The sequence below is a fragment of the Scardinius erythrophthalmus genome (genome assembly GCF_964197995.2).
Source record: "Scardinius erythrophthalmus genome assembly, chromosome: 12".
In the NCBI taxonomy this organism is placed as follows: domain Eukaryota; kingdom Metazoa; phylum Chordata; class Actinopteri; order Cypriniformes; family Leuciscidae; genus Scardinius; species Scardinius erythrophthalmus.
In genome coordinates this window covers 7,741,418-7,766,825 of record NC_138232.1, presented here as the reverse complement: position 1 = coordinate 7,766,825, position 25,408 = coordinate 7,741,418, and the positions used below count along the sequence as shown (strand labels likewise).

The window sequence follows — 25,408 nt, the reverse complement described above, 5'->3', positions numbered from 1 at the left end:
AAATCTATTTAAAAAAAATCTGTTTTAATGTTATAGAGTATTAAAAATGCATCTTTTTTTTTCTAAAGAATTTTTTAAATAACACAAAATAATTTTTTGAAAATTTTGTATTTTTAGATGGAGGCTTCAAATAAGCATTTAGGCCTATGGGTTTTCCGCCTATTCCTGCACTGTATATGGATTGCATTTTCTTGCTTTTTAGAGTGTATACTGTATATTACATCGTGCAAAATAAACTAAACTAAGTTATGGTTACTAATCTATCTATCTATCTATCTATCTATCTATCTATCTATCTATCTATCTATCTATCTATCTATCTTAGTAGCCCTCTATATTACAATAAAATAATTTGCTGAAATATTAAGAACTTGTCATTTTGGTAATTTATCGAAGGTGTTTTTTCAGTTCATTTAATTTTGTTTCTTTTTTTCTATTTTGCAGACTTTCTGAAGCTTTCAGACTGGTTGATGATAAACACTGACATTATGGAGCTATACATCTGGGTATCATTTTTATTGGATGTAAATGAAATTAGCTAATGGCTGGATTGTCTTTACTTGACATGTAGGCTGCTGTGACTTGTGACCTTTCATTTGAATTTGTCATGGATGGCCTCTAGTCTTTGAGACATCTCAAGTTGATAGATAGATAGATAGATGGATGGATGGATGGATGGATGGATGGATGGATGGATGGATGGATGGATGGATGGATGGATGGATGGATGGATGGATGGATGGATGGATGGATGGATGGATGGATGGATGGATGGATGGATGGATGGATGGATGGATGGATGGATGGATGGATGGATGGATGGATGGATAGATGGATATATGTTGAATACATACATGTTTTATTATTATTTTTTAATAAGAGCATATCAGTTACTACATCTATTTCACAAAAAAATATGATCACATAAAATGTTCTTTGAAGTCATCCTTTCTTTACTCTGTAAGACAAGAAAACAGAAAAGTTGTAGTTAGATACCTAAAAGTTCAAATGTAAGTCATTTTAATGACAAACCTCATTGCACAATTATAAATAGCGGAATTAATATTCAAATAGAAAACATACCTTTGACTTTAAATATGGTGGAGCACTCATCATGACCAAGAGGGCTTTCGGCTACAACTTTGTACTCTCCCATGTCTTTGGGTCCAACCCTCAGGATGAGCAGTGAACAAACACCACACACGTTTGTTATGTAGTAGTTGGGGTTTGTGTTGAGGCTGACATTGTTATGGTACCAGGTAATATGTGGGGTTGGGTTGCCCGTTGCAGCACAGCTCATGTAGCACTCATAACCAGGCGGAGCATTGTGAAGTTTTAAAGAGACAATAAATTTGGGGGCTGCCTGGAAGTCGAGGGTCCTTAAAACAGGCATGCAGTATGTGAATTTTTCTGAAAATGATAGAGAATATTTATATTAAATTCAACTGAAACAGCAATTTTTTCAGTTTAATAATATTTATTTTGGTCACCTCACAAGAAAAGCAACATCTCTGTTTTTAGCATCTGGGTAATATTGTTCAAGTAAAGGTATAGTAAATGCTAGAGGGATGTGAGCAAATGAAGCACAAAAAGTGCAGACCATCACTGGCAAAAGAATAATCCAGAGCTAGTGTAATAGATAGCCTTATAGCAGCCGTCAACCTTATTGTTACAACATTTTCAGAACAAGACAAGGCAGAGATAGTTTAGTTTGTGTCAGAGACAGCAACACAAATCCCAGATGTATGAACCTGGATAAGGGTGACCCATAAAGAGAGTTTCATAGATCTTCTATCATCACTGCCCTTGAGCAAGACACTTATCTCTGGTTTCTCCAAGGGACTCACAGCAATTAGTGTTCTGTAAATTGCTTTGGGAAAAGGTGCCTGTTCAAATGGAAAGTAGCCTAGACCACTGCACCATTGGTTCTGCAGCTTAGACCACTGATTGCCCAAAGATAATTTGTTTTCAGAATTATTTATTTGGGTAGTTGACGCATAATGTGTCAATGGATTTATTTTATCACCATCAAGATTTTAGATTAAAATTGATATGATTGCATATGCATTTTAAATGTCCCTGTGGCAATGAGGTCCTGTAATCTGCATGCATACCCTAGTGAAAAAAAAAAACCTACACCAAAATGTATTTTAAAATATGTTTATTTCATACTAGGAATACTAGAAATAATTAATATATTTACTGACATATCGCTTGAGACTGACTGAAATAAATATTATAATTAAACTTTATTTGGAGTACACAATGCACATTTCTTAATATTAAGTTTTAATATCCCTATTAGTAAATGCAAGATATTTAAAGTGGACCTAAATTATACTCTCAATAGTTCCACTTTAGCACAATTAAATATACTTAACTATATCTTTAGCTGGACCTCAGCACTATTTCCGGAAAACTAAAGTGCATTAAGTACAGAATTAGTTGTTCCAATTTAGCAGACTTTAAGTATAACAATTTTGAATACTAAAAGTACAATTGCAGGGTATTTATATTAAATCAATATGTAAATGTATTTTATAGTATATTTAGCATAAAATAAATATATTTCAAATACATTTTAGTATATTTATTTTTCACTAGGGTAGTATGAATAAAATTCAACTAAACCAACTAAACCAAGAAAAAAACTAAACCAAAAAATGTCAACAAAGTCATCCACAAACCTTTTTGTTTGGTGGTTCCCCAAACTGGAGACACTGAAGGCTCTGAGAGACCTATATCATTCTTGGCAAACACTCTGAAATTGTACTCTCTTCCAGGCAAGATGTTAATGACTGTGAATTTGTTGTTGAACAAGCGGTCAACCACTGTGCGCCATGTTTGCTTGACAGAGTCCCGCTTCATCACCATGTAATGCAGATGGTTGTCTCGTTTCTCATCGGGAGAAGGAGTCCATGACAGAGTCACGGAGCCATGGACATTCTGTTCCAGTTCTACTGGACCTGGAGGCTTGGGGTCATCTGAAGATGAAAAATAAACAGGTGCCCGTATAGTTATCATCAGTATATTAGCTAGTCGTTCAAACAGTATATATAGAAGTTTTAGGTAAGAAATTTGATTAGAAAGATTAGAACTGCTACCAGTGACTCTTATTTCAATGGCGAAGGTGTCCTGACCCACCATATTCTTCACATTGACCATGTAGAGGCCAGTGTCAGACAGCTCTGATGTGTAAAAAAATAGTTGAGAACCTTTTTCAAAACTAGTAATCGTCACATGTTTGGAAACTGGAACACCATCCTTTAGCCAAGTGATGTCTGGTAAAGGAGAGGCCTGTGAATAAAATAAAAGTCAATATATATTATACAAAAAACAGATGGGGGATGAGTTTCCTTAGTAGTGTGTTGAAACTTGTGGTTATGGTAAGGGGCGTGACATTTCTGAAACTTGTTGACCAATCACAAAATACTGGTCCAGTCGACCAATCAGAGCACAGTGCGCTTTTCAAAAGAAGGGGTTTCGACAGGAACTAAACTCTGGGGTAGAGAGGTAATGCAACAATGTAAAATATGAGAAAAATAATGTGTTTTTTGAACATTCAAGCATGAAAACCTATGTTAGTAGATCCCAAAAATAAAATCAAGACTGTAAAATGGCATAATAGGTCCTCTTTAACTATTTTGGCTTTGTCATAATGATTTGATACTCTACCTCAAAACTGACGCTGACACGAACTGTGTTTCCAGCTTTAACAACCATAAAGCTTTTCATTTTTTTGTCAGTGAATTTTGGCTTTACTGAAAAAAAAAAAAAAATTCAGATTTACTTATTTTTGTGTGAAACTAAAAGTTAAAGTCAAAATGATATATAAAAAAATATGAATCTTTACCTGGAGGAGGCATGGCGATGATGCAATTGTCAAAGCTCTGTGGAAGCCCCTCTCCTCCTTCATTGGTGGCGATCACACTAACCCAATACATGGCCATTGACTTCAATCCCACAACAGTGAAGGAAGTCTGAATTACTGCGTTTGTATTGTAACGGCTCCACTCGACTTGTTCTGCGGGCCTGATTTCCACAAAATAGCCTTTTGCTTCATCTTCCTCACCTTTGACTTCTGTAGGTTTAGTCCAGGAAAGAGACAGGCTGGTGTAGCTAGATCCAGTTATTCTGAGGTCTTTGACCTTACCAGGAGGCTCTGGGGGCAATGACATCACAAATATTTGCTTAAAAATGAAGAAATATTTTTTGTACTCTATAGGACAAGTCATCATTTCTGTATATTGTGACATTGAGTATGAACTTTTCTTACTTTTGGGGTCCCTTGCAATTGCACATTCAGAGGGCCCACTTGGTTCGCCAGGGCCACATGTGTTAATAGCGCTCACTCTGAACTCATACTCCACACCTTCGATGACATCTTTTACTGCATATTTTTTGTCTAGATATCATATGAAAAAATTAACATTGTGCTGTTTTAAAATCTAAGCTACTTTAATTAAAATTCAATTAACTTTCAAAGACCTCTGATTGGATCATCTTTTGGGGTTGCTTGACTCCATAAATTGCTGCCCTTTTTGCGCTTTTCCAAAGTGTAGCCGATGAGACTTCCCCCTCTAGTGCTGGAGGGAGGAAGCCAGGCCAAGTTAATGCAGTCTTTAAAGGCACTGACTATTTTAGGAGGAGCAGGAGAACCAGGGAATGCTGGGAACACAAAGAACGCATTTTATTATGTTTAAAACACACTTACTTTTTCTAAAGACAAACAACTGGTCATTTACTACATCAAAATATGGACAGAAATAAGGAATCTCACCCAAAACGCCAGCAGCAATATCACTAGTTGTCATGGCGTCACTGAAGCCCTCCGAGTTTTTTGCCCGGATCCTGTAGCAGTACTTTCGGCCACAATCTATGTTTCTGTCTCTGTAGGTAGGCTGTCCAGGAATGTCTCCAATTTTAGTCCAGGTGTTTCGTCCCAGCTGCTGCCGCTCCAGGTTGTAATTAGTCAGTGGACAACCGCCATCATCCTTTGGGGGCCTCCATTTAAAATCAATGGCAGACAACGTACTTTCTACAATTTCTACAGGTCCTTGTGGTGGGGTTGGTCTGTCTGGAAAAACAAAAAAATATAATATATACTGTAGTAGTATTAAAAATAGTAGAATAGTTGACTAGTCTTCCAACAACCAAATAGCTTAGTTCAGTCAGTCTATCTCAGAGGTTTGATATTTTTTCGTATTGTTTTTTTAATTTGCATGCACACAGCTAAAGCATTGTAAGAACTGTATGCTACAAATATGCATGATGTCTGTACATTTAATATTCTTTCAAAATATGCTTTCATACAATATTTAGGCCTTTTCTTAATCTTTGCAATACATACCAAGTACAATTAGTTTTGATGTTGCCTCTATAGTGGCAAATTCATTCTTGATTTTGATTTTTATCTCTCCAGTGTCTTTGCGCTGACACTTAGTAAGAAGTAGGTGGGTATGAGCTGAAGACTTTTCAATCTTGACACTGTGACCGTGCAGCAACTCTTCGTCCTCTTTAAACCATTGAATCTTAATTGGTTCTTTTCCTGAAAATTGTAGCTTGAAGGAAGCATTTTCTCCCACTTTCACAATAACAGGCTCTGAGAATTTACTCAAGGCATCTGCGTCGATTTTGGGTGGATCTGAAGAGAGAGAAAAGATCATTTGTAATTGATTTGATTTGAACCAGGGCAGGGTTGTATAGGTGTTGTTTATTCATAGAAGGAAATAAATGTTCACACAGCAATGTCTCTTTTATGGGTCCAGATACTCATTTAATGAAGGCATCACATCAAAATAGAATATCATCTAAGGTGCCTGTCTAATTCTACATGTGAGAGGTTATTATTACCTGACACCTTTTCCAACTACTTGCCCCAACATTGCTCACTGCCCTCTAGTGGCTAAGGCAAATGACTGGCATTTTACTGCCAGTTTTATATATGGCAAAGTAAAAACACACATACCTTCAACAATTAATGAAGCCTCTGATTTACGTCCTTCTGCCTCAAACTTGTATTTGCCAGCATCACTTTCTTGGCAGTCATGGATAATTAGTTTGTGGTGAGCCCCATCTTTGACAATTGTAACTCCATCCTTGGACTCTAACTGATGCATAAAAAAAAAAAAAAAAAAAAAAAAAAAAATATATATATATATATATATATATATATATACATATACGATATACGTATACATATTCTGGTCAAAATTGTATCACCAAGGCTGTGTTTATTTGATCAAAAATACAGTAAAAACAGTAATATTGTGAAATATTAAAATAATTTAAAAGAATACACACACACACACACACACACACACACACACACACACACACACACACACACACACACACACACACACACACACACACACACACATATATATATAATTATTTATTATTTAATATGATGGCAAAGCCTTCATAAATCACTATAATATGCTGATTTGGTGCTCAAGAAACTTGTTATAATCAATGTTGAAAACAATTGTACTGCTTAATATTTTTATGGAAAACGTGTTACACTAACATTCAAAAGTTTGGGGTAAGTAAAACATTTTTTAAGAAAATAAATTAAATATTTTATTCAACAAGGATGCATTAAATTGATCAAAAGTGACAGTAAGGACATTTATAATGTTATATGTATTTCAAATGTTCCTTAAAAAGCTGAAAAAAAAAATGTATCATAGTTTCCATAAAATTTAATTAAGCAGCAAAAACTTTTTTAACATTTGTAATAATAAGAGCCATTGCTAATAATCGAGCACCAATAATAATTGACATTCATTTATATTAAACATTTGTTTTTAGCAAAGTAGGATAAATATAATAAAATACTGTACCTTTTTTCCATCTTTGTACCATAATCCAGTTTTATCTTCGCTGCTAAGTTTGCAGGACAACTCTGCTGATTTTCCAACATTGGCTGCAGTATCTGACAACCCGTTCAGGAAGTGGACTCCATGGTCTGGATAAAAGTGCACAGAAAATATGTCAAATGACATCATCTCACCACTGAGAATCAATTGACTTAATATGGAGCTTCAGACATGAAAACTTACCTATGATGCTGTAAGGAACCAATTCAACGACTCTTGCACGCTTCTTGCACTTATCACCAGATCCATCTTCACCTGATCCGTCTAAATCAAACCCATCTCCTTTTCCATCTCTCAAGGGACCATCTCCTCCTTTTCTGTCCTTCCCTGTTCCGTCACCTTCATTCCCATCTCCTCCACTGCCATTTTGTCCACCTCCTTTTCCAGCTGCCAAGACTGCCATCATTTCAGCAGCTTCTCGCTCTGCTTTGGCCCTTCTGGCTGCCTCATCTCTTTCAGCTTGGGCCCTTCTGGCCGCCTCATCTTGCTCTTCCTTTCTGGCCACCTCATTTTGCTCTTCCTTTGCCTTTCTGGCCGCCTCATCTTGCTCTTCCTTTGTCTTTCTGACTGCCTCATCTCGCTCTTCCTTTGCCTTTCTGGCCGCCTCATCTTGCTCTTCCTGAGCCCTTCTGGCCGCCTCATCTTGAGCCCTTCTGGCCGCCTCATCTTGCTCTTCCTGAGCCCTTCTGGCCGCCTCATCTTGCTCTTCCTGAGCCCTTCTGGCCGCCTCATCTTGCTCTTCCTGAGCCCTTCTGGCCGCCTCATCTTGCTCTTCCTGAGCCCTTCTGGCCGCCTGATCTTGCTCAGCCTGAGCCTTTCTGGCCGCCTCGTCCCGCTCAGCTTGTGCCCTCCTTGCTGCCTTATCTTGTTCGACTTGAGCCCTCCCATCCGCCTCATCTCTTTCAGCCTGGGCCTTCCTGGCTGCTTCATCTTTTTCAGCCTGTGCCCTCCTGGCCGCCTCTTCATTTTCCCTTTGCAGTCTGTCCTTCTCCTCAGCTAAACGCCTGGCTAGTTCATCTGCACTTTTCCCATGGGCATTGGGATCATCTGAAAACAGTATCACTTACAATAAACACCACACTATACTATACAATACATTGGCAATGATGTACTTTGATCAGGCAAAAATACACCACCGGTCAAAAGTTTGGAATACAGCATATTGAAATGATTTCTGAAGGATCATATGACACTGAAGACTGGAGTAATGATGCTGAAAATTCAGCAATAGAAAACTATAATAATATTTCTGTAATCATATTTCAAAATATGACTGTTTTTACTGTATGTTTGATCAAATAAATGCAGCCTTTGTGAGTATAACCTTTTTGTTTTGTTTTTTTACATTTACATTTTTTTTCCCCAAACTTTTGACCAGTAGTGAATTCATTTAAAGTGCACCCAAACACAATTCAACTAAGAGGTAAAATAAAACAAGAATCCTACCTTCCACAACTAAAGTCCCCTGGCTTGACCTGAGCCCAGCAATAGCCGTGTAGACTCCCTTGTCGTCTTTTGTACAGTTTTTCACTGTTAGTTTGTGGACTTGCTTGTCTTCTGACACTGTGACGTCATATTTATCCCCATGCTCAACAGAGATGTCATTGGCGCACCAGGTGATTTGTGGCACAGGGTCCGATAAGCCACACTCAAACACTGCATCCTGCCCCTCAACCACTTTAGTGTCTTTCAGTATGCCATTAAACTCCACATCAGGCACTGGAGGCACAAAACAACTCTTAAACATTGAGGTTATAACAACTAAAAATGAATTTGAGTGTAAATTAAAGCAGCGTAAAAGAGTAGCGTGGCAGTAGCTTCAAATATTGTATGTTGCCAAATAGCAGCAACATTGTACAATTTAATATAATTAATATTTACTATTAATATTTACAGATAAAAAAAAAAAACATTGGTATTATAAATTCTTACGTGTTAGGGAAGTTGAGAACATGTTCGCCTCCTCTACATCGACTTGATATAACCCAGCATCTTCTGGGCCAACATCTCTAATGCTGAACAAGTATGTTTCACCAAATTTCTGCATATTATGTTTTGTGGAATCATCAGTTCCATCTCCATAGTTAAGCATTTCCCCATCCTGGTAAGGGTCAATTGAAGCGCATTACTCTTAAAGTATTGTTGACATTGAGGTTATTTTAATGAGGGCACTTACTTTGTAGAGGAGGATTTTGCTGTTAGGATCCTTCAACTTCATGTCGAGTTCAAATTCTGCTGTTCCATCTGTTTTTACCTCAATAGGTTTCATGCTGTGGACTTTTTCAACATACTTGAGAGAAAAATAAAGAGTAGAGATTTTTCATACGGTACATGTATAAAAAACAGCAGTGTATACAATTGACTACTCAAAGGAAAAGAGACCTTGGACTGTTCTGCCTCTCTTTCCTTCTTCTTCTGGTTGAGTTTTCTCAGCATCCACCTGAAGTCGGTGACTCCATATTCCTGACAAATGCGCTCATAATCTTTCTTGGCGGCACTCAGTAACACCTCCCAGAACTTTGGATCGATTTCACCCTCATTCGTTTGTTTTTGCTTTCTCTTCACAGCCCTAAATGAAGAGTACCACAACAGTTACTGAAAAATGTATAGAAGGAAACTTGGGCTATTATCTTCATCTGTTTTGTTGTTGTTTTTTTGCTTAAGGTTTGAGTAAACAAGTGAACACAATAAGGCATACATTAAATCAATTATAAATTATATGATTAAGGTAGATTTTAAGTTCTTAGAACCTGTTCATCTGGATAAATGGTTTTGTTTTATGACTGTTTTACTCTGTTTAAACACGTTATCACTATTACAACTCCCACTTAAAGGGATACTTCACCTCTGGAAAGATGAATGTGTATTTAAAATAGGTCATTTATGTAGAAGAAATGTGAAGAATTTTTTTAATTTGGAGCTTTCTAGACTGAGAAAAGCCAGAAAATGTATTTTTGGCTTATGTGGATGAAAGACAAAAACTTCCAGAATGCACTTGCTTCGCTGCCCTAGGAGGCCACACCTACCGGTTAGAGTGTACAGTTGAAAACAACAAGGTTAGGCTACCAGTGAGTCTCCGTGACGAGTCTGCCTGGGATTTCGAGATCGCCCAAAATGTCCGGGATTCGGCTTTTGCGTTCTACAGTCGCCATTCATCATGTTTACTGTGGCGAGCAGGACGAGGCTGACGGCCGCGGGAGAACGGCGCGAGGCTGGTGGCATCATTACTGAGACCCGCCGGTCTCGTATCTCTCACGGAGGTGCAGGAATTTTCTTAGCAATGTTAAAACGCACATCAACCGATCACTTGTTTAGCGTTCATGTAAACACTACATTCAGATTCACCAATCGGAATGAATTCAGTTAGATTGAAACAAGAGGTGTGCATGTAAACAATGAATGGCGACCGCAGAAAGCAAAAGCCGAATCCTGGACATTTTGAACGATCTCGCCCGCCGGACAAGTCCAGGAAAAGGAAGATGGTAACCCCTACTACTCAGCTTTCTCCTACTACTCAGCTTTCCTCACAGAACAAGAGCCTGCAAGCTTAGCTTCCAAAGAAAGACGGCTGACTGTGTGTACATTATGTGAGTGAGATCCCACCCTCTACTGGCGGGTTGAACACATGCGGAACTGCTCCTACTACTGGCTGTAGTCTTTAGCCTCTGGCCAGAAAATCCTCCGATGACGCAAAATGACGATTTTTGCATCATCGGAGGATTTTTTCCAGACAAAAAATACATAAATCTCTCGTCTCAGGGGGATATGAGGGTGGAAAGCACGGTAATTCGAAAATACTACAGGTTTTCTACTAATACAAAGCTTAATGCTAAATCCTGAAGTATCCCTTTAATGTAGTGTGACAACATGCCCCCGTGGTCAATGCGAATGTAATCACCTGTATCCTTTTCTTTTAATAACGGTGGAAATGTATAATAGGTTTTCTGTGCCTAAATAAATAAATAAAAACCCACCCTGAAAAATATTTATTATGATAACTAACTAACCCTGGTTCCCTTACTTTATTATTTCTCCCCCCATTGCATCATATTTGTTGCATGTGCATAAAATGTACATATATGATGCAGTGATACATTACGTTTTCTTCAGCATTTTTCTGAACTCCTCAGGGTCACTTTTGGGGGCTGAAAAATTAGACATATTTTAAGTTATTTTGACACTGAACTCTTTTAACCAATCAATAGGTCTTTGTTTATTTCATTTCAAGCATCATTAGCTCTGAATTACATACATACCTGGCTTTCTTTTCTTGAATCCAACTGAAAAGAAGAGAAACAGATTGATTCATGCCTATGATACTTTAAGTTTAATCATAAATGGAAGACTACTAAGATCATTATGTTCAAATTAACTTTATGAATTCCCTACCTTCAATGATATTTAATGCAGCAGTACAAACAGCTTTTCCAAATGGATTTATAACAAAACATTTGTATGTGTCTGCTTGATCTGAATTTACATTTGGTATCTAAAGAAAGAAGTAAAAGCCAAACCAAATATGATTAGGGAAAGCAAAACACAGAAATAAACTTATATAATTAATACATAAATTAATTTTATATTATTTATATAAAATATATTATCTTATTCTTAACTACCAATATCAATTGGTACTAATGGTACAATATAAACATGTAGAACAAAAATGGAACAGCTGATAACATGGTACTTCACATTTTCATTTCACCTCCAGAATATATTCTCCATTCTTCTCATCGTATCGTGAAACATATTTTGTTGGATTAGAGATGTCTCCCTTGTTACGTCCCCATGAAACTTCCGGTTCTGGATTTCCATTAACAATAGCTTTGAAACAGGCCCGTTTGCCTGCAAATTAAACGAAACAGGTAACTGTGATGTTATATAAAGGACAGACAGACAGACAGACAGACAGATAGACATATATACCGTATATACTGTATATAGATAGATAGATAGATAGATAGATAGATGCTCCATAGTAAAAAATGAAGAAAACAATTACCTTCCTGTAGCGTCAAGGCTATGGGTTTTCTGATGAAATCAGGAGTAGTACATCCAGGTGGCAGTTCCTCAACATACTGTGTGATCATAACACCAGGCACTCTGGATCTCTTCCTAATTGCCACTGAAGTAGCAGAACAGTATTTTCAAAAACAATTCCATGATGTTTAATTTGGTAGAACAGTGGAATAGGCCTATGTTTTCTTGGATCTATACAGAGTCAAGGCCAACAAACATCAAATGGCATGTGGTCAGCAAAAAGTCCACAGCTTCAAAGATCCTGCAACACTTTCCTGAAGCATGTTGCATTCATATGAAGTGAAGTCATTAACATGCTTCAGGAAAGTGTTGCAGGATCTTTGAAGCTGTGGACTTTTTGTTGACCACATGATGGCGATGTTTTATCACAACCTCCGTCATGAATACTTCCTGATCCGGACATCTACTGCTTGGTTAACAACAATAAGGCCATTGATGATGGAACAAAGCAAATCTACAGTAAATGATTCATATGGTTTAAAGAATTTTGTCATTTGGCATTGTCTCGTATCATGATTTTAACTTACCGCCCGTTCCTTTTGCTGGCTTCGACATCTTCAAAATGCAAGATTTGCCTTTAAATTCAGAATTCGTAATGGTTGCAGTGTCTTACAAAAAGAGAAAAGAGAGGGCAAAAACATTCAATTGCACATGTAATCATTATTACTATAATTGTCTTTATAGCAGTTTATAGGGTGAAAAAAGGTTGACGTAGAACACCTAAGCTAAATTATCTTTATTCTTCCATTAAAATCAGTAATAACTGAATCCAAATCTAAAATGCGATGACACAAAAGGGCTTATTTTGTTCTGGCATCATTTCAGGGGGCATGTCACACAATATCTGGACAGAAGTGAGCAACTAAAGCTCTGTCCCAGTTTGCCAATAGCATATTAGAAAAAGCCAATTACTCACCATAGCAAATGGATATGATTAACTCTAAAAAGCAGCTGCATTTGTTTTATTCTTGTTTCACAGAGAGACTCTTGTTTTTGTCATTAAGAACCATATTTTCATAAGGGATTTCCACGGATGAAGGCCTGATACAGTAGCCTATGTGTGAAAAAGGATTATGAAACTCTATCTGACAGCTATATGTCCCTATAGCCTACCTTGTGGACGTCAATCGGTGTTCCATGAATGCACCTTTTACAAGATAGTAAAATTTAAGCAATATGCCCTCTGTCAAAAACATTGTCAAACTTTTTGTAAACCATACCTTTAAGCACATGGTAAAATGCTATGTACATGTACATGTAAATAATAACTTTTTACTGTTTTGATGCATGCTGTATGCCATTAACTGAACCAATAAAGATATATTAGGATGTGATATTATACATTCTGCACGTAAAGTAACACAAGACTGACATAAAATCTTTTGATTGACAGGATCCTTTTCAATGACTTTACAAGCAAGGCTAGCTTTACCCCTTAGCCTCTGATCGGTCACATACCTCATAAACTTATCAGAGATGTGCTACCAGACCAATTATGCTTTGGCTTTGGAGTTCAAATCGTATTTAAAATACTAATGAAAATATAAAATTATATAATATTTACTCCCCAAAGTTTTGAAGTATATGAGGAGAATCGCTATGTAACTATTTACAAGAAAAGGTACTGTATTTAATGATCTTTTACTGATAACCCACTCAACATACAGTAACTACGCTACTATAGTATGAAAATGTATTCAGTCTGACTTTTGTGATTATTTATATGTAAGAAAGCAATTTAACATCACAACAGAGTACCATCTGGAATCTGATCTATGCATCACTACTTAGAATCAGATCTAGGTATCTTCCCATTTATAAACCAAGCCTGAAATCTGCAATTTTTTAGAAATGCTTTAAATTATTTTGCATATAACTTTTAATACATGATGATGTATCATATTGTCTATTTTCATGTTCTCATCTGAAAAAAGGAAGTAAAAGAAGAAAGAACGAGAAGCAACTCACCTTCACTTGTAGCTAACTTGCTCTGTCAACACAACCGTGTTCGACAACCACAATTTATTGCGGTCTCTCTATTTTGTTCAGCAATAAAACAGTAGTGGGCCAAATTGAAACCTCTCAAGCACTGCAGTCATATTAGCTGTCACATTAAATCTGTTATTTGGGCGAGGTTTACAGCGGCAAAGAGACAGATGCCCTGTCCGTGGTCCATGGTCATACTTATTCTGTAAATAGTGAGGGTGACATTCAAGTTACTTTTATGATGACTGTTCATTTGCCATTGCCAGGGACAAGATGCCAGAAACCTCACCTGTGCCAGAAAACAAAAGGATCTAATTTATGCCTAGTTTACTAGTTGTTAGTTATACCATCTAACACCATCTCTATATAATGACCTTACATTAGGTGTAAAATAAGAAATAAGCTAAGTGATGTTGGAATGTACCACAACAGCAGCACTCATCTCAGTAATACACCATATATTGTAATTTGTATGGCAATGTTTGGCGATATGAGAGCCTATGTTAAATTCTTGTTTTAATGGGACATGCTATTTATAACAATGATGCACAAATAAATAAATTGATATTATGACTTATGTGTTGGGTATGTAGCCTCAGAAGGCAGGAGCCATTTCACATGCACAGGAGCTGACCATGCTTTATATGCCCAGACAGCTTAGCAGCTCTCACAAACATAGTGGTCACATTATTTGGGCCCAATAAAATACATAACCTTATGACTTGAAACTTTGTCCCGATACCAAGAGAGTGCCGCAGGGGATGACGTATTTTTGTAGGCCAAAGCCTTGAAATTAGCTAGCATTTTAGCATGCTTCCATCGACCCTAAGCTAAATGCCTGAAATAAGATATTTTTTAACGTAAAGACTGAAAGAGTTGTCGGAAGCTTGTGACGGTGACGTTAAAGTCATGTGACAGTGGTGTAGTTGATTTATAGCCAACATTTAGCTTTTTACTTCTGTTTATTTATTTAGACTTAAAAATTAATAAGAGTTGTGTTAGTTTTTGAAGGGTCACTGAGCTTAATTATTTCATGCAATTATCCAAAAGCCAGTGGAAAAATCTAATTGGGGTTTGTCAAGGGAACCAGTGAGACCAGTGTTACTTCCAATGTAACTACAAAAATATATCATCACTGCAGCGCTATCAATATCAGGGAAGCCAATTTAGGCTATAACAATTTATGATGAGGAGTGCGGCTAGTAGTAGCTGTATTAATTGCCATAGTAAAAATTAGCTTTACATCTCTCTTTTTTTACTATTATCATTAATCTTCCAGACTCAGAGACATAACTTCTTGCCTTGCCTTATTATTTCCTCATTATTTTCCTTTTAAATAGTATTATTATTATTCCAACTTCAACATACACAATGAAATAGGAACATACAAACAATTCTTCCTATCTTACATTCACCTCAACATTTTCCTTTGTGAGGGATCAAAGCGCAACCGCAAATGCGCATGCGCGATTCTTGAACTACCACTGGTTTGGTGGAAGGTCACAGAAGTGCGGTAAATCCAAAAGTGCGCGTGGGCGCTGTCTTGTTTTCACTGGATGACGAGAACTCATGCACGCGGAATACCGGTATTCAGCAGGTGTGGTTGCTTTATTGGAGCAACGACGAGGCAGTGTTGATTTCAGGTGAGTGTATCACAAGCTGTCAGTCAGTCAGTAGCAACTATGTAAGAGAGACTGTCCTAGCCCCATCTATGAAGACTCCAAAAGCGACAGTTCATATTTAAAATGATAGTCATCCTTATTGACTTCAAATGAAAGTCACATTTGCTCATGTTGTTCCAAACTAGTATGTATTTGTCTCCCCGTGAAACACACAAAAACATTATTTTTGAAGAATATCATGCCCAATTTTATTAATGATATAGGAGGACTCACTTCAATGACAGAGTCCTATATGTTTGTGGGTCTGTTTTGGAGTATAACAGCCAGTCCTTATTCACTTACATCATGTTAAAAAAGTGGTCTGGATATTCTTTAAAATGGAAGAACACCAGTCATTGAATGGTCATCTACAAATCTGAGTCAGTCCCTCCTACAAATTCAGTATAGTAGTAGCCTATGTAAATGTAAGCCCAAACAGTAGGAAATATGTAACATTATAGGCTGTTGTATTTGTTATTGTACAAATGTTACAAAATACATTTGCTTTTTGATAGTGGTTTCAGTTTCAACTGCTAAGAAGTCAGGGATGCCTACGGACATTGGAGTTGTTTATGTAAGGGACCTTGCTGAGACTGGAATTGAGTGCTGGGTCATTCCGTGTCAACTCTACCAGAAGTCCCCAGCTCAAATGTTTTGTTTTATGGTGAATGACATACATACTATACTGTATACGAAGAAGAAAGGCAAAATATGAAATGTCATGAATAAATATTTATTGAGTAATCTACTATTTTGTAGAATTTTCACCTAAGATTTGGAGCCAAATTACAGGGAGGGTAAAAATGTATTTAGAAAGATGGCATTATATTTTATTTTTACACCGAGATAGATAGGTCAACTTTAGCCATCTTTGTTGAATTGTACAGTATGCCAAATTTGGTTGATTTGACATGGAATTACTCTACTGCATGTCTTTGGATTTATTTATTTTTGTCATGTCAGTTGGATTTTTTCAAACTGTAATTTCAATCAGAAGGATAATGCTGGAGAAGTTGAACGTGTGTGCGATTAAATGTCTGTGAAGCTTTTTCAACCATTTTCAAGAATAATCTCTAGTATAGTTCACTGGTTCAACTAGACTTTATTGGAGATGATTAACATTTCAAAGAATAATATGGTAGAAACTATGCTTGTCAGAAAATGTTTTATTTTTTATTGAGAAGTCCTTAAATACATTCTAATTGCTTATATTTTTGGTACATATTGTGGTATATTAGCAAATTGTATGTGTTCTCAATTGCAATCCACAACAGCTATGTTCATTTATATGCATGCACTGCCCTAGCTTAAAATGTATGCATGAAATTAGTTGTGGCAGAAGCATAGCAAAAATTGCCACGTCCAGCAGAATGAAGATCAATCTGAAATATAGGGAAGAGAAAAGAAGAAAGAATAAAATGAATGACTACTACCTATTCTATGCAAACAAGATTGGTTGATTTAAGAGTTTTTCGTTTTTGTCTTAAACCTTGGTTTCTTTGTAAAAGCTGAATAGAAAATCGCATCTGTAAAAGTACTTTGATTTACATGTGTAATGCATTGAGTTGACCATGGCTCTCCATCTACTTTTTCAGAGAGCCATATTATCCAAATGAGAGTTATTTTTTTGAGTAATTATCAGATTGTAGCATTTTCATTTTCAGAACTGAAACATAGTTTATGCAAGTAAGGTTACTCAAGCTTAATTTTTTGTTGTTGCATTTCAAAATAAGTCATATTGGAATTGATAATGCAATGCAAGTACACACAGGATTCTTAATTTTGTCAAAAGGGACAGTGTTGCGGACATTAATGTAATCTGTCTTCTAAGATTAGTTTTTTATTTTTAATTGCTGACCACTTAGTGCTTCTGATCACAGCATAGAGATTTGCACAGAAAGCGCTCTTGTGTTCATTAAGCGGTAGCTAATTTGTCTAAATCAATCTATGACCGCATAAAAATGATTGACGGTCCATATTTGCCCCGCAGGTCACATTTTGATGGGCTTTGGCATAGGCTATAGACCAATCTGCCCACTTACATTACGTAACCATGTTATAAATTATTAGCAACATGACTCGATCACAAAGGACAAACCAGTATGTAAATCAGGTGACTCTGATAAACACTTCTCAAGCCTCTAAGTGATCACTGCACCTGTCATACCTTTCACTTTTAATGTTGAAGAACATTCTGCCTTGCCAAATGAGTTGACTGCCACCACTTTGTACTCGCCACTATATTCGGGGCGAACTCTGAGGATGTACATAGAGCAGACACCAAATATATTTGTGATGTAGTAGTTTTTGTCAGAGTTGATGCAAATCCCGTTATGGTACCATGCAATATATGGGCTGGGGCAGCCGCGTACAGCACAAGTCATGTAGCACTGGTATCCTTTTGGTGGAGTGTGGTATTTCAGTGGAACCAGGATGGAAGGTGGCCTTTCTAAATTGGTTACAGGCGGCATTGTTGAGGGTGCTACAACTTGGTAGGAAGGAAAGAAAAGTTCTAAGTATTTAGCATTGTGCAGTAAAATAAGTTACATTGGTAGTGGTCCTACTACCTACCTTTATTGCTGTTTACGCCCCACGTTGGTGAATCTGAAGGATCAGAAAGTCCCATATCATTTTTTGCATAGACTCTGAAGTGATATTCTCGACCTGGTTGAATGCTGGTAGTGTAGGTTGTACAGAGTAGGTGGTCGGCTATTGTGCGCCAAATGCGTGTGTTGGAGTTATGTTCTTCCACCATGTAGTGCAGTCGGTCATCTTTCTCATGGTCTGGAGACAGACCCCACTTGATAATGACTTTACCATAAACCACCTGTTCTAGCTCCACTGGGCCTGGAGGCTTGGGTTCATCTGCAGTCGCATAAAGAGTAATTTTATAGTGTTAGGAATATTTATCCAATAGTTATTTTCACTTATGAGTAACTCTTTGTTTCTTTGACAAATGCTCTTTTCTAGTCTCTCAAGGTGTGGTCTCACCTATGGCATAAAGCATGCAAAATTACTTTGGACCCTGCAATAAATGTTTGCAACAGGAGATAAAGTTATACTTCATGATTTCTGTTTTTGTTGAATTGTATTAAATAATATTCAATTAAATTCTCTTGCTGATTTTATTTACTGTGAAGTTTAGATCCTGTAATGATGCTACCCAAATTTGCAGGTTAGAGTTTGTATGCAGCAAAAGACTAAACCATTTACATACTTGCATTCCCACTAATATTAATGAAAGTTAGTAAAGCAGAAGAAAAAAAGAAAAACTAGTGTGATTACACCTTTTTATAGTTTACATAATGTAGCATGATTTTACCTGTTACTCTGACCTCTATGTCAAAGCTGGCTTGCCCCATTGAGTTTTTAGCCACAATGGTGTAGACACCAGAATCGTCGTACTTTGAGGAGGGTACGACAAGCGTGCACGTGCCATCAGAATGAATGATCTTGTTCCAGGGAGATACAGGTTCACCATTCTTAAGCCACGTAATGTCTGGTGGTGGAGAGCCCTGTGTGTCAAATATACATTTTTTGAAGATGATGATTGACTACATAGAGGGAAGGAATGTGTAAAATGTGTCTAGATGTGCACTTTTACCTCATAATCAATTTTGATTCTGATAGAATATCCCGATCTCACAACCATAAAGTCTTCAGGATCTTTGAAATGGGGCTTCACTGGAAATTGGTCAAAATCAGTAAATATGTTTGCGTTTATCTCAGAGATTATCTTGATTTCTTGATATATGTCTGTGACTTACTGTTGGGGTTTTTAGCGCAGACCATCACAGAGGGACCACTGTGTTCTCCAGCCCCAGATATATTAATGGCTGATACTCTGAACTCGTACTCTGACCCCTCAGACACATCCTTCACTGCATACTTCAGAGCTGTAAGAAGTAGAGACCACTTATTTTATCTTATATTTTGAGGTCTTTGAACTTCAGGCAAGGTGCTTGCTAATGGTTATTTATTGATTTGCCCTAGCAATTGTTTTCCAGAACATTTTTACAGCCTAGAATTGAAAGTCAGTGCTTTTCATTGAAGGTGGAACTTTGAAAAAAAAATTAAATAAAATAAAAATACCTTGGATAGGTTCACTAACTGGGTTCAGAGTCACCCACTGGTTTGTATCTTTCTTGCATTTCTCTAGCTGGTAGCCCAAGATTTTATTCCCTCCGTCTGTCTTTGGTGGAGTCCATGTTAGATTAATACAGTTTTTGAACGCACTGACCACTTTTGGTGGGGCTGGTGGACCAGGGAACACTGCCAATACATAGTAATATAGGCATAAATATTAGATGATTTAAGTACTTCTCAATATGGAAAATTCAGCAGTAAAGACTTAAGGAGTTTACTTAATGAGCCAGCCATGATTTTTTCACTCTCCATCGCCTCACTGATGCCCTCAAGATTCTCAGCATAGATGCGATAGATGTACCTCTTGCCAAGGGACACGCTTCTATCTCTGAAGGTTAGATGGTTAGCTGAAATATCCCCAACCTTTTTCCAGGTACTCTGCCCAACCTGTTGACGCTCAATTATGTAGTTTGTCACTGCTGAGCCACCGTCATCCTTCGGAGGATTCCATTTCAATTCAAGGACTGCAGATGTGCTTTCATTCACTTCTAGTGGGCCTCGTGCTGGACCTGGCTTGTCTGTCAGGGGCACAGATGTGTATTACTTAAAATATAGTAACAGTATACCTTTAAACAGTTTAATTGCAAATATTGTACTCACCTAGTACAATAAGACTTGATAAAGCCTCAATAGAACCAAAGGGGTTTTTTAGCTGGATTTTGATTTGACCAGTATCCGATCGCAGACAGTCTTTCATTTGAAGACGACTGTGGTTTGATTCCTTCACCACTTTAACTGAACCTCCATCAAGAAGCTCAGAGCCTTTTTTAAACCATTTAATCTCCAACGAGGCTTGTGGAGGAAATGACATCTTAAAAGATGCACTCTGGCCTGCTTTCACTATCACGGGGTTAGAGAACTTTTGCAAAGCGTCTGGGTCGAATTCTGGAAGATCTGGGAAAAAAGAAGCAATATACCGCAGAAAATATAATTGTAATTTCCAAACTGACAGTAACATCCTTATGCTTTAGTCAAATGTAAAAAAAAAAAAAATTGGAATGTAATTACCTCCCACTCTCACCATGGCCTCTGTCTTGCAACCATTAACCTCAAAATGATATAGACCTGCATCAGAATCCTTGCAGTTCTCTATAATGAGCTTATGTGTACAACCATCTTTAGAGATGACCACTCCATCTTTGGAAGTCAGCTGATGAAAAAAGATTTACATGAATTTGACATGAATTTGACTCTGTCAGTGATGTACTGCTACGACACACAAACTTACCTTCTTTCCATCTTTATACCACACACCATCGATTTTGTCAGTATTTAGTTTACACACTAGCTCTGCAGGTTTGCCACGGAGGGCATTTTTGTCTGATAATCCACTTGCGAAGTGCACTTTATCATCTGGAACGAATGCATTTGAATGAATTATAATAACTTGACTTTGACTAAGTGGTAAGTTATTCATGGAACTTGAAGAATAAGCAATGTAAAAGGCTGACAGAGTTTTTGTACATTTTTGCCATGAACATACCTGTACCGTCACCACCAGATCCAACCGCTGATCCATCTGCTCCCAAACCCATTCCAGAACCCTTTCCACTCTCCCCACTTCCTTCTGTACCCTCTCCTCCTTGTTTGTACTTCCCTGTTGCATTTCCTCCACTTCCGTCTCCCAAGCCAAGTCCTCCTCGACCATCCACTCCATCACCACGTCCATCTGCTCCGTCACCACGACCATCCACTCCATCACGACGTCCATCTGCTGCGTCACCACGACCATCCACTCCATCACCACGTCCATCTGCTGCGTCACCACGACCATCAGTTCCATCATGGCCATCCGCTCCATCACCACTCCCATCCGTACCCTTGCGTGCTTTATCTTTTTCTCTCTGCACTCTTGCCTGTTCTTCTGCCAGACGTCTTGCAAGATCACCTGCTCCATCCATTGCACCACCTCGACCTTTCCCCCTGGCGTTAGGATCCTCTGATGTGGCATAGAGAAATGATAGAACATTATTCTGATTCATATACATTGCATTGCAGAAGTATGCTGACGATGGTGGTTTGTTTCTTTGTTCCTCTTGAAGACTTACCATCAACAGCAAGGGTGGCCCTGGATGATTTAATCCCAGCAATAGCCGTGTACACGCCCTTGTCCTCTTGGCTACAGTTCTTTACTACTAATCTGTGGCTGAGCTTGTCTTCAGAGACTGTGATATTGTACTTGTCTCCATGCTCAACAGAGATGTCATTGACACACCAGGTGATTTGTGGTACAGGACCAGAAAAAACACCCTCAAACACTGCATCCTGCCCCTCAACCACTTTAGTATCTTTTAGCATACCATCGAATTCCACATCAGGAACTGTGGGGAAATGATTAATGAAGCAGATGTATACTGAAAATGCAAAAAATAAATAAATAAATAAATAAATCTGAGAATTAAATGCCTTCTTACTTGCTAAGATTGTTGAGAAAATGTTGACATCCTCAACATCCACTTGGTAAAGTCCACTATCATCTAAATCAAGATTTTTAATGCTAAAATTGTACTTATCACCAGTTTTCTTCATAATATGTTTAGAGGAATCATCAGTGCCATCACCATAATCAATAATTTCACCGTTCTGGAAAGAGTAAAGAGTTTTAAGTGTTTTTTGCTGGATAACATTGTTTGTTATCAATGTAAAAACATTAGAACTTACTTTGTACAGATACATTTTACTGTTTTGGTCCTTAAGCTTCATATCAAACTCAAATTCAGCTCTGCCACTTGTCTTCACTTCAATCTGCTTCATATTGTCAATGTTTTGAACCACCTGTAAGACATAAAATAAATTGGATTTCAGAAGTAAATTTAAGACTTTACCGCATATTCTTTAAAAAACAACTGTAAATTATTATAGAAATTGACCAAAAGCACTGTTGCAATTACAGAAGTGTCTCAAGGCAGAGTTTCACTATCCAAATCAAAAAGAGTGGAAATTGACTGACAACCCAGCCTCAGATAATTAAATTCCTGACAGTAACCTTTGCTTGTTCATCCTCCTTCTCCTTTCTCTTCAGATTAAGCTGTTTTAGCATCCAGCGATAGTCGGTGACTCCAAATTCATGACAGATGCGCTCATAATCTGCCTTTTTTGCACTTAGCATCAATTCCCAGAATTTTGGATCAATCTCTCCCTCTTTCTTGGGTTTTTCTTTTCTCTTCTTGACAATTCTAGATGGAAGATTTATTTTGATTAGAGAGAAAGCAGCTGTGCTTTTATAAGAGACATTTCTGAAACACTTGATTCATTGTGGTAAAACAATTACGTGGTTTTCTTAAGCATTTTCCTGAAGTCCTCGGGATCATTGGTTTGACCATCTTAACAGAAAATGGTCAAAATGATCAAAACAGAAGAAAATATCATACAATATCAATACAAAATCTATACATTCATTTATCATTTTAGATGACCTTTGTTTGAGGATGTGTCAGTTTTCTTTTTCTTGAATCCAACTAAAAGACAGAGAAAGTAATTACCACAAGAACAAGAACACATGCATTCAGAATCAGATTATACAACATATTCTAATTGCCTAGTTATGCACATTGAATGTGGTAATATTATTGAATGTTGTCCTTTGTTTAATGAAAATATGTTGCCTACCTGAAAATACACTCAAAGCAGCTGTGCACACTGCTTTTCCAAATGGATTTGTAGCAAAGCATTTGTACGTGTCTGCTTGGTCTACTTGCGCATTTAGTATCTGTTGTTTTCAACACATCAAATTATACAAGTTTTTGCTGTAGTAGGACCCATCTTCGTAGTATACTGAATGTTCAGATTCAAATCTTTGGAGTTTGGTACAGTATCTTACCTCTAGAGCATGTTCTCTAGTCCTTTCATCATATTTTAACTTATATTTTTCTGGATCAGAAGTGTCACCCTTGTTGCGAGCCCATGTTACAGTTGGTGTTGGATCTCCACTCACCATTGCTTTGAAAATGGCCACCTTGCCTGCAGTGGAGAAAGGCAACCCATTCATCATTTCTGAGTTTTATGCTTATGAAGCATCTACTACCCGAAGCTACTACTTTTTCATTATAGCTAAATGACTGCTCAACTAACACATAAATGTTTAATCTAATACACAGAATATAGTCTAATAGACTATATATCAATTGTACCATAAATTTAACAACTGAGCAGAGCAACTCATTTAAATACGGCATGGATATATATATATATATATATATATATATATATATATATATATATATATATATATATATATATATATATATATATATATATATATATATATATGCTTTTTAACTATCAACATTTATTATCTTACCTTCTTGCACTGTCAAGGAGATTGGCTTCCTGCTGAAATCAGGTGTAGTTTTTCCACGTGGTAGTTCCTTGACGTACTGGGTGATCATAACACCAGGCACTCTAGATCTCTTCTTGATCTCCACTTGAATCATTAAATCATGTGATTACCACCCATACACTAAATATGCATATGTCATTCAAAATTGAACTGCCAGATACACTGCCTTTACAATTGATATTCATTTAACCACATGAGGGCAATGTTTCCTTTAAAGTTTGGACCAAAACAAATAAAGGGGTATAAAAAAACAGATTAAGAAAACATTTTGAACCTACCTACCATAAATGTTTTAGGCTTGAGGGTGCATTTATTATATGTGTGTGAAAAGTAAAATTTGTGTTCTCTTGGCAATTGACTTGAAACTGCTCTAAAATTGGGTTGTTAACTTAGCAGATGTTGAGATTTTGAAGTACTAAAAGCTTTCAAACACATGCAGTATAGGCCTAGGCCTAAATTTTTGTCTGGGAAATATTTAATTAACATTTTACAATACATGTAAATAATTGCATTTACAGCATTTTGATTCAAATATAGCTTACCCTGACCACCAGGAATCTCTTCTGCAGGCTGTGACATCTTCAGAATGTTTTACCCTTGTTCCAATATTGTTCCAGTGGTCACTTTATGAATTTAGGCTGTATATGAAAAATAAATATTTTAAATATTTCCATGGCATTAGAACCAAGGTTGGCTTTTATTTAGTAAAACAGTAAGGCATAAAAATGAAGTCAGGGATTGCCTTTTAATCACTAGAGTACAGAGTCTAGAACACACTGATGATTCCAACCACTTGTACCGAGACAACGACACAACGACACACATTAACTAGAAGTTGTTATGAAAGTAACATCAAAGTGAAATGGCTGAGAACAGCAAAGTGGAGCATGAATGTTTGTTTCTACTGAATATGTTAAATTCTCTGCTGAGGGTTCATATAGTAATAATTACTGTGCTGATGCACCAAAAGATTTCTTTGTTTGGTAAATCCTATCCTAAAGTATCATTTTAACTACATTCTCCATTCATTTTTTGCAGATATTTTTTTGCACTGTTTTCTCAGTGACCTATTCCTGCTGTATACAGTAATATTGTGATTGTTTTGTTTTTCTCTAAATCGGCATATTTTTTTTCTCAGAATCTTTTTTTGTTGTTGTTGTTGTTGTTGTTGTTGTTGTTGTTGCTCCGAATGGTTCTCAGGAAGATGCATCATGCTGTGACCTTAAAAAAGTTAACCAATAAAGATATATTAAGAATTTGATTGGATGCATATCATTGCGTAATTCTAGACTGGTAAAAAACTTATTGGCATTCCAAGATTCACAGGATCCTCAGCAATGCTTTTACAA

General features: G+C 37.1%; 1 protein-coding gene across 1 annotated transcript; it reads right to left on the bottom strand.

Moving 5' to 3' along the window:
• Positions 1-953: 953 nt before the first annotated feature.
• Positions 954-24,638, bottom strand: LOC308699124 (immunoglobulin-like and fibronectin type III domain-containing protein 1; the record flags this gene model as incomplete). Its single annotated transcript, XM_081379712.1, has 41 exons — positions 954-958; positions 1,084-1,410; positions 2,688-2,984; positions 3,105-3,297; positions 3,676-3,761; positions 3,854-4,162; positions 4,277-4,405; positions 4,489-4,668; positions 4,781-5,077; positions 5,351-5,644; positions 5,969-6,110; positions 6,849-6,973; positions 7,068-7,931; positions 8,331-8,603; positions 8,817-8,985; positions 9,061-9,174; positions 9,267-9,453; positions 10,984-11,029; positions 11,141-11,164; positions 11,890-12,012; positions 17,742-17,972; positions 18,239-18,439; positions 18,897-19,089; positions 19,179-19,258; positions 19,342-19,470; positions 19,667-19,846; positions 19,939-20,238; positions 20,321-20,614; positions 20,729-20,870; positions 20,949-21,073; positions 21,204-21,659; positions 21,769-22,041; positions 22,135-22,303; positions 22,382-22,495; positions 22,707-22,896; positions 22,992-23,043; positions 23,137-23,178; positions 23,330-23,429; positions 23,541-23,680; positions 24,021-24,143; positions 24,602-24,638. 41 exons carry the CDS (start codon positions 24,636-24,638, stop codon positions 954-956), a joined length of 7,755 nt encoding a protein of 2,584 aa, XP_081235838.1.
• Positions 24,639-25,408: the final 770 nt, after the last annotated feature.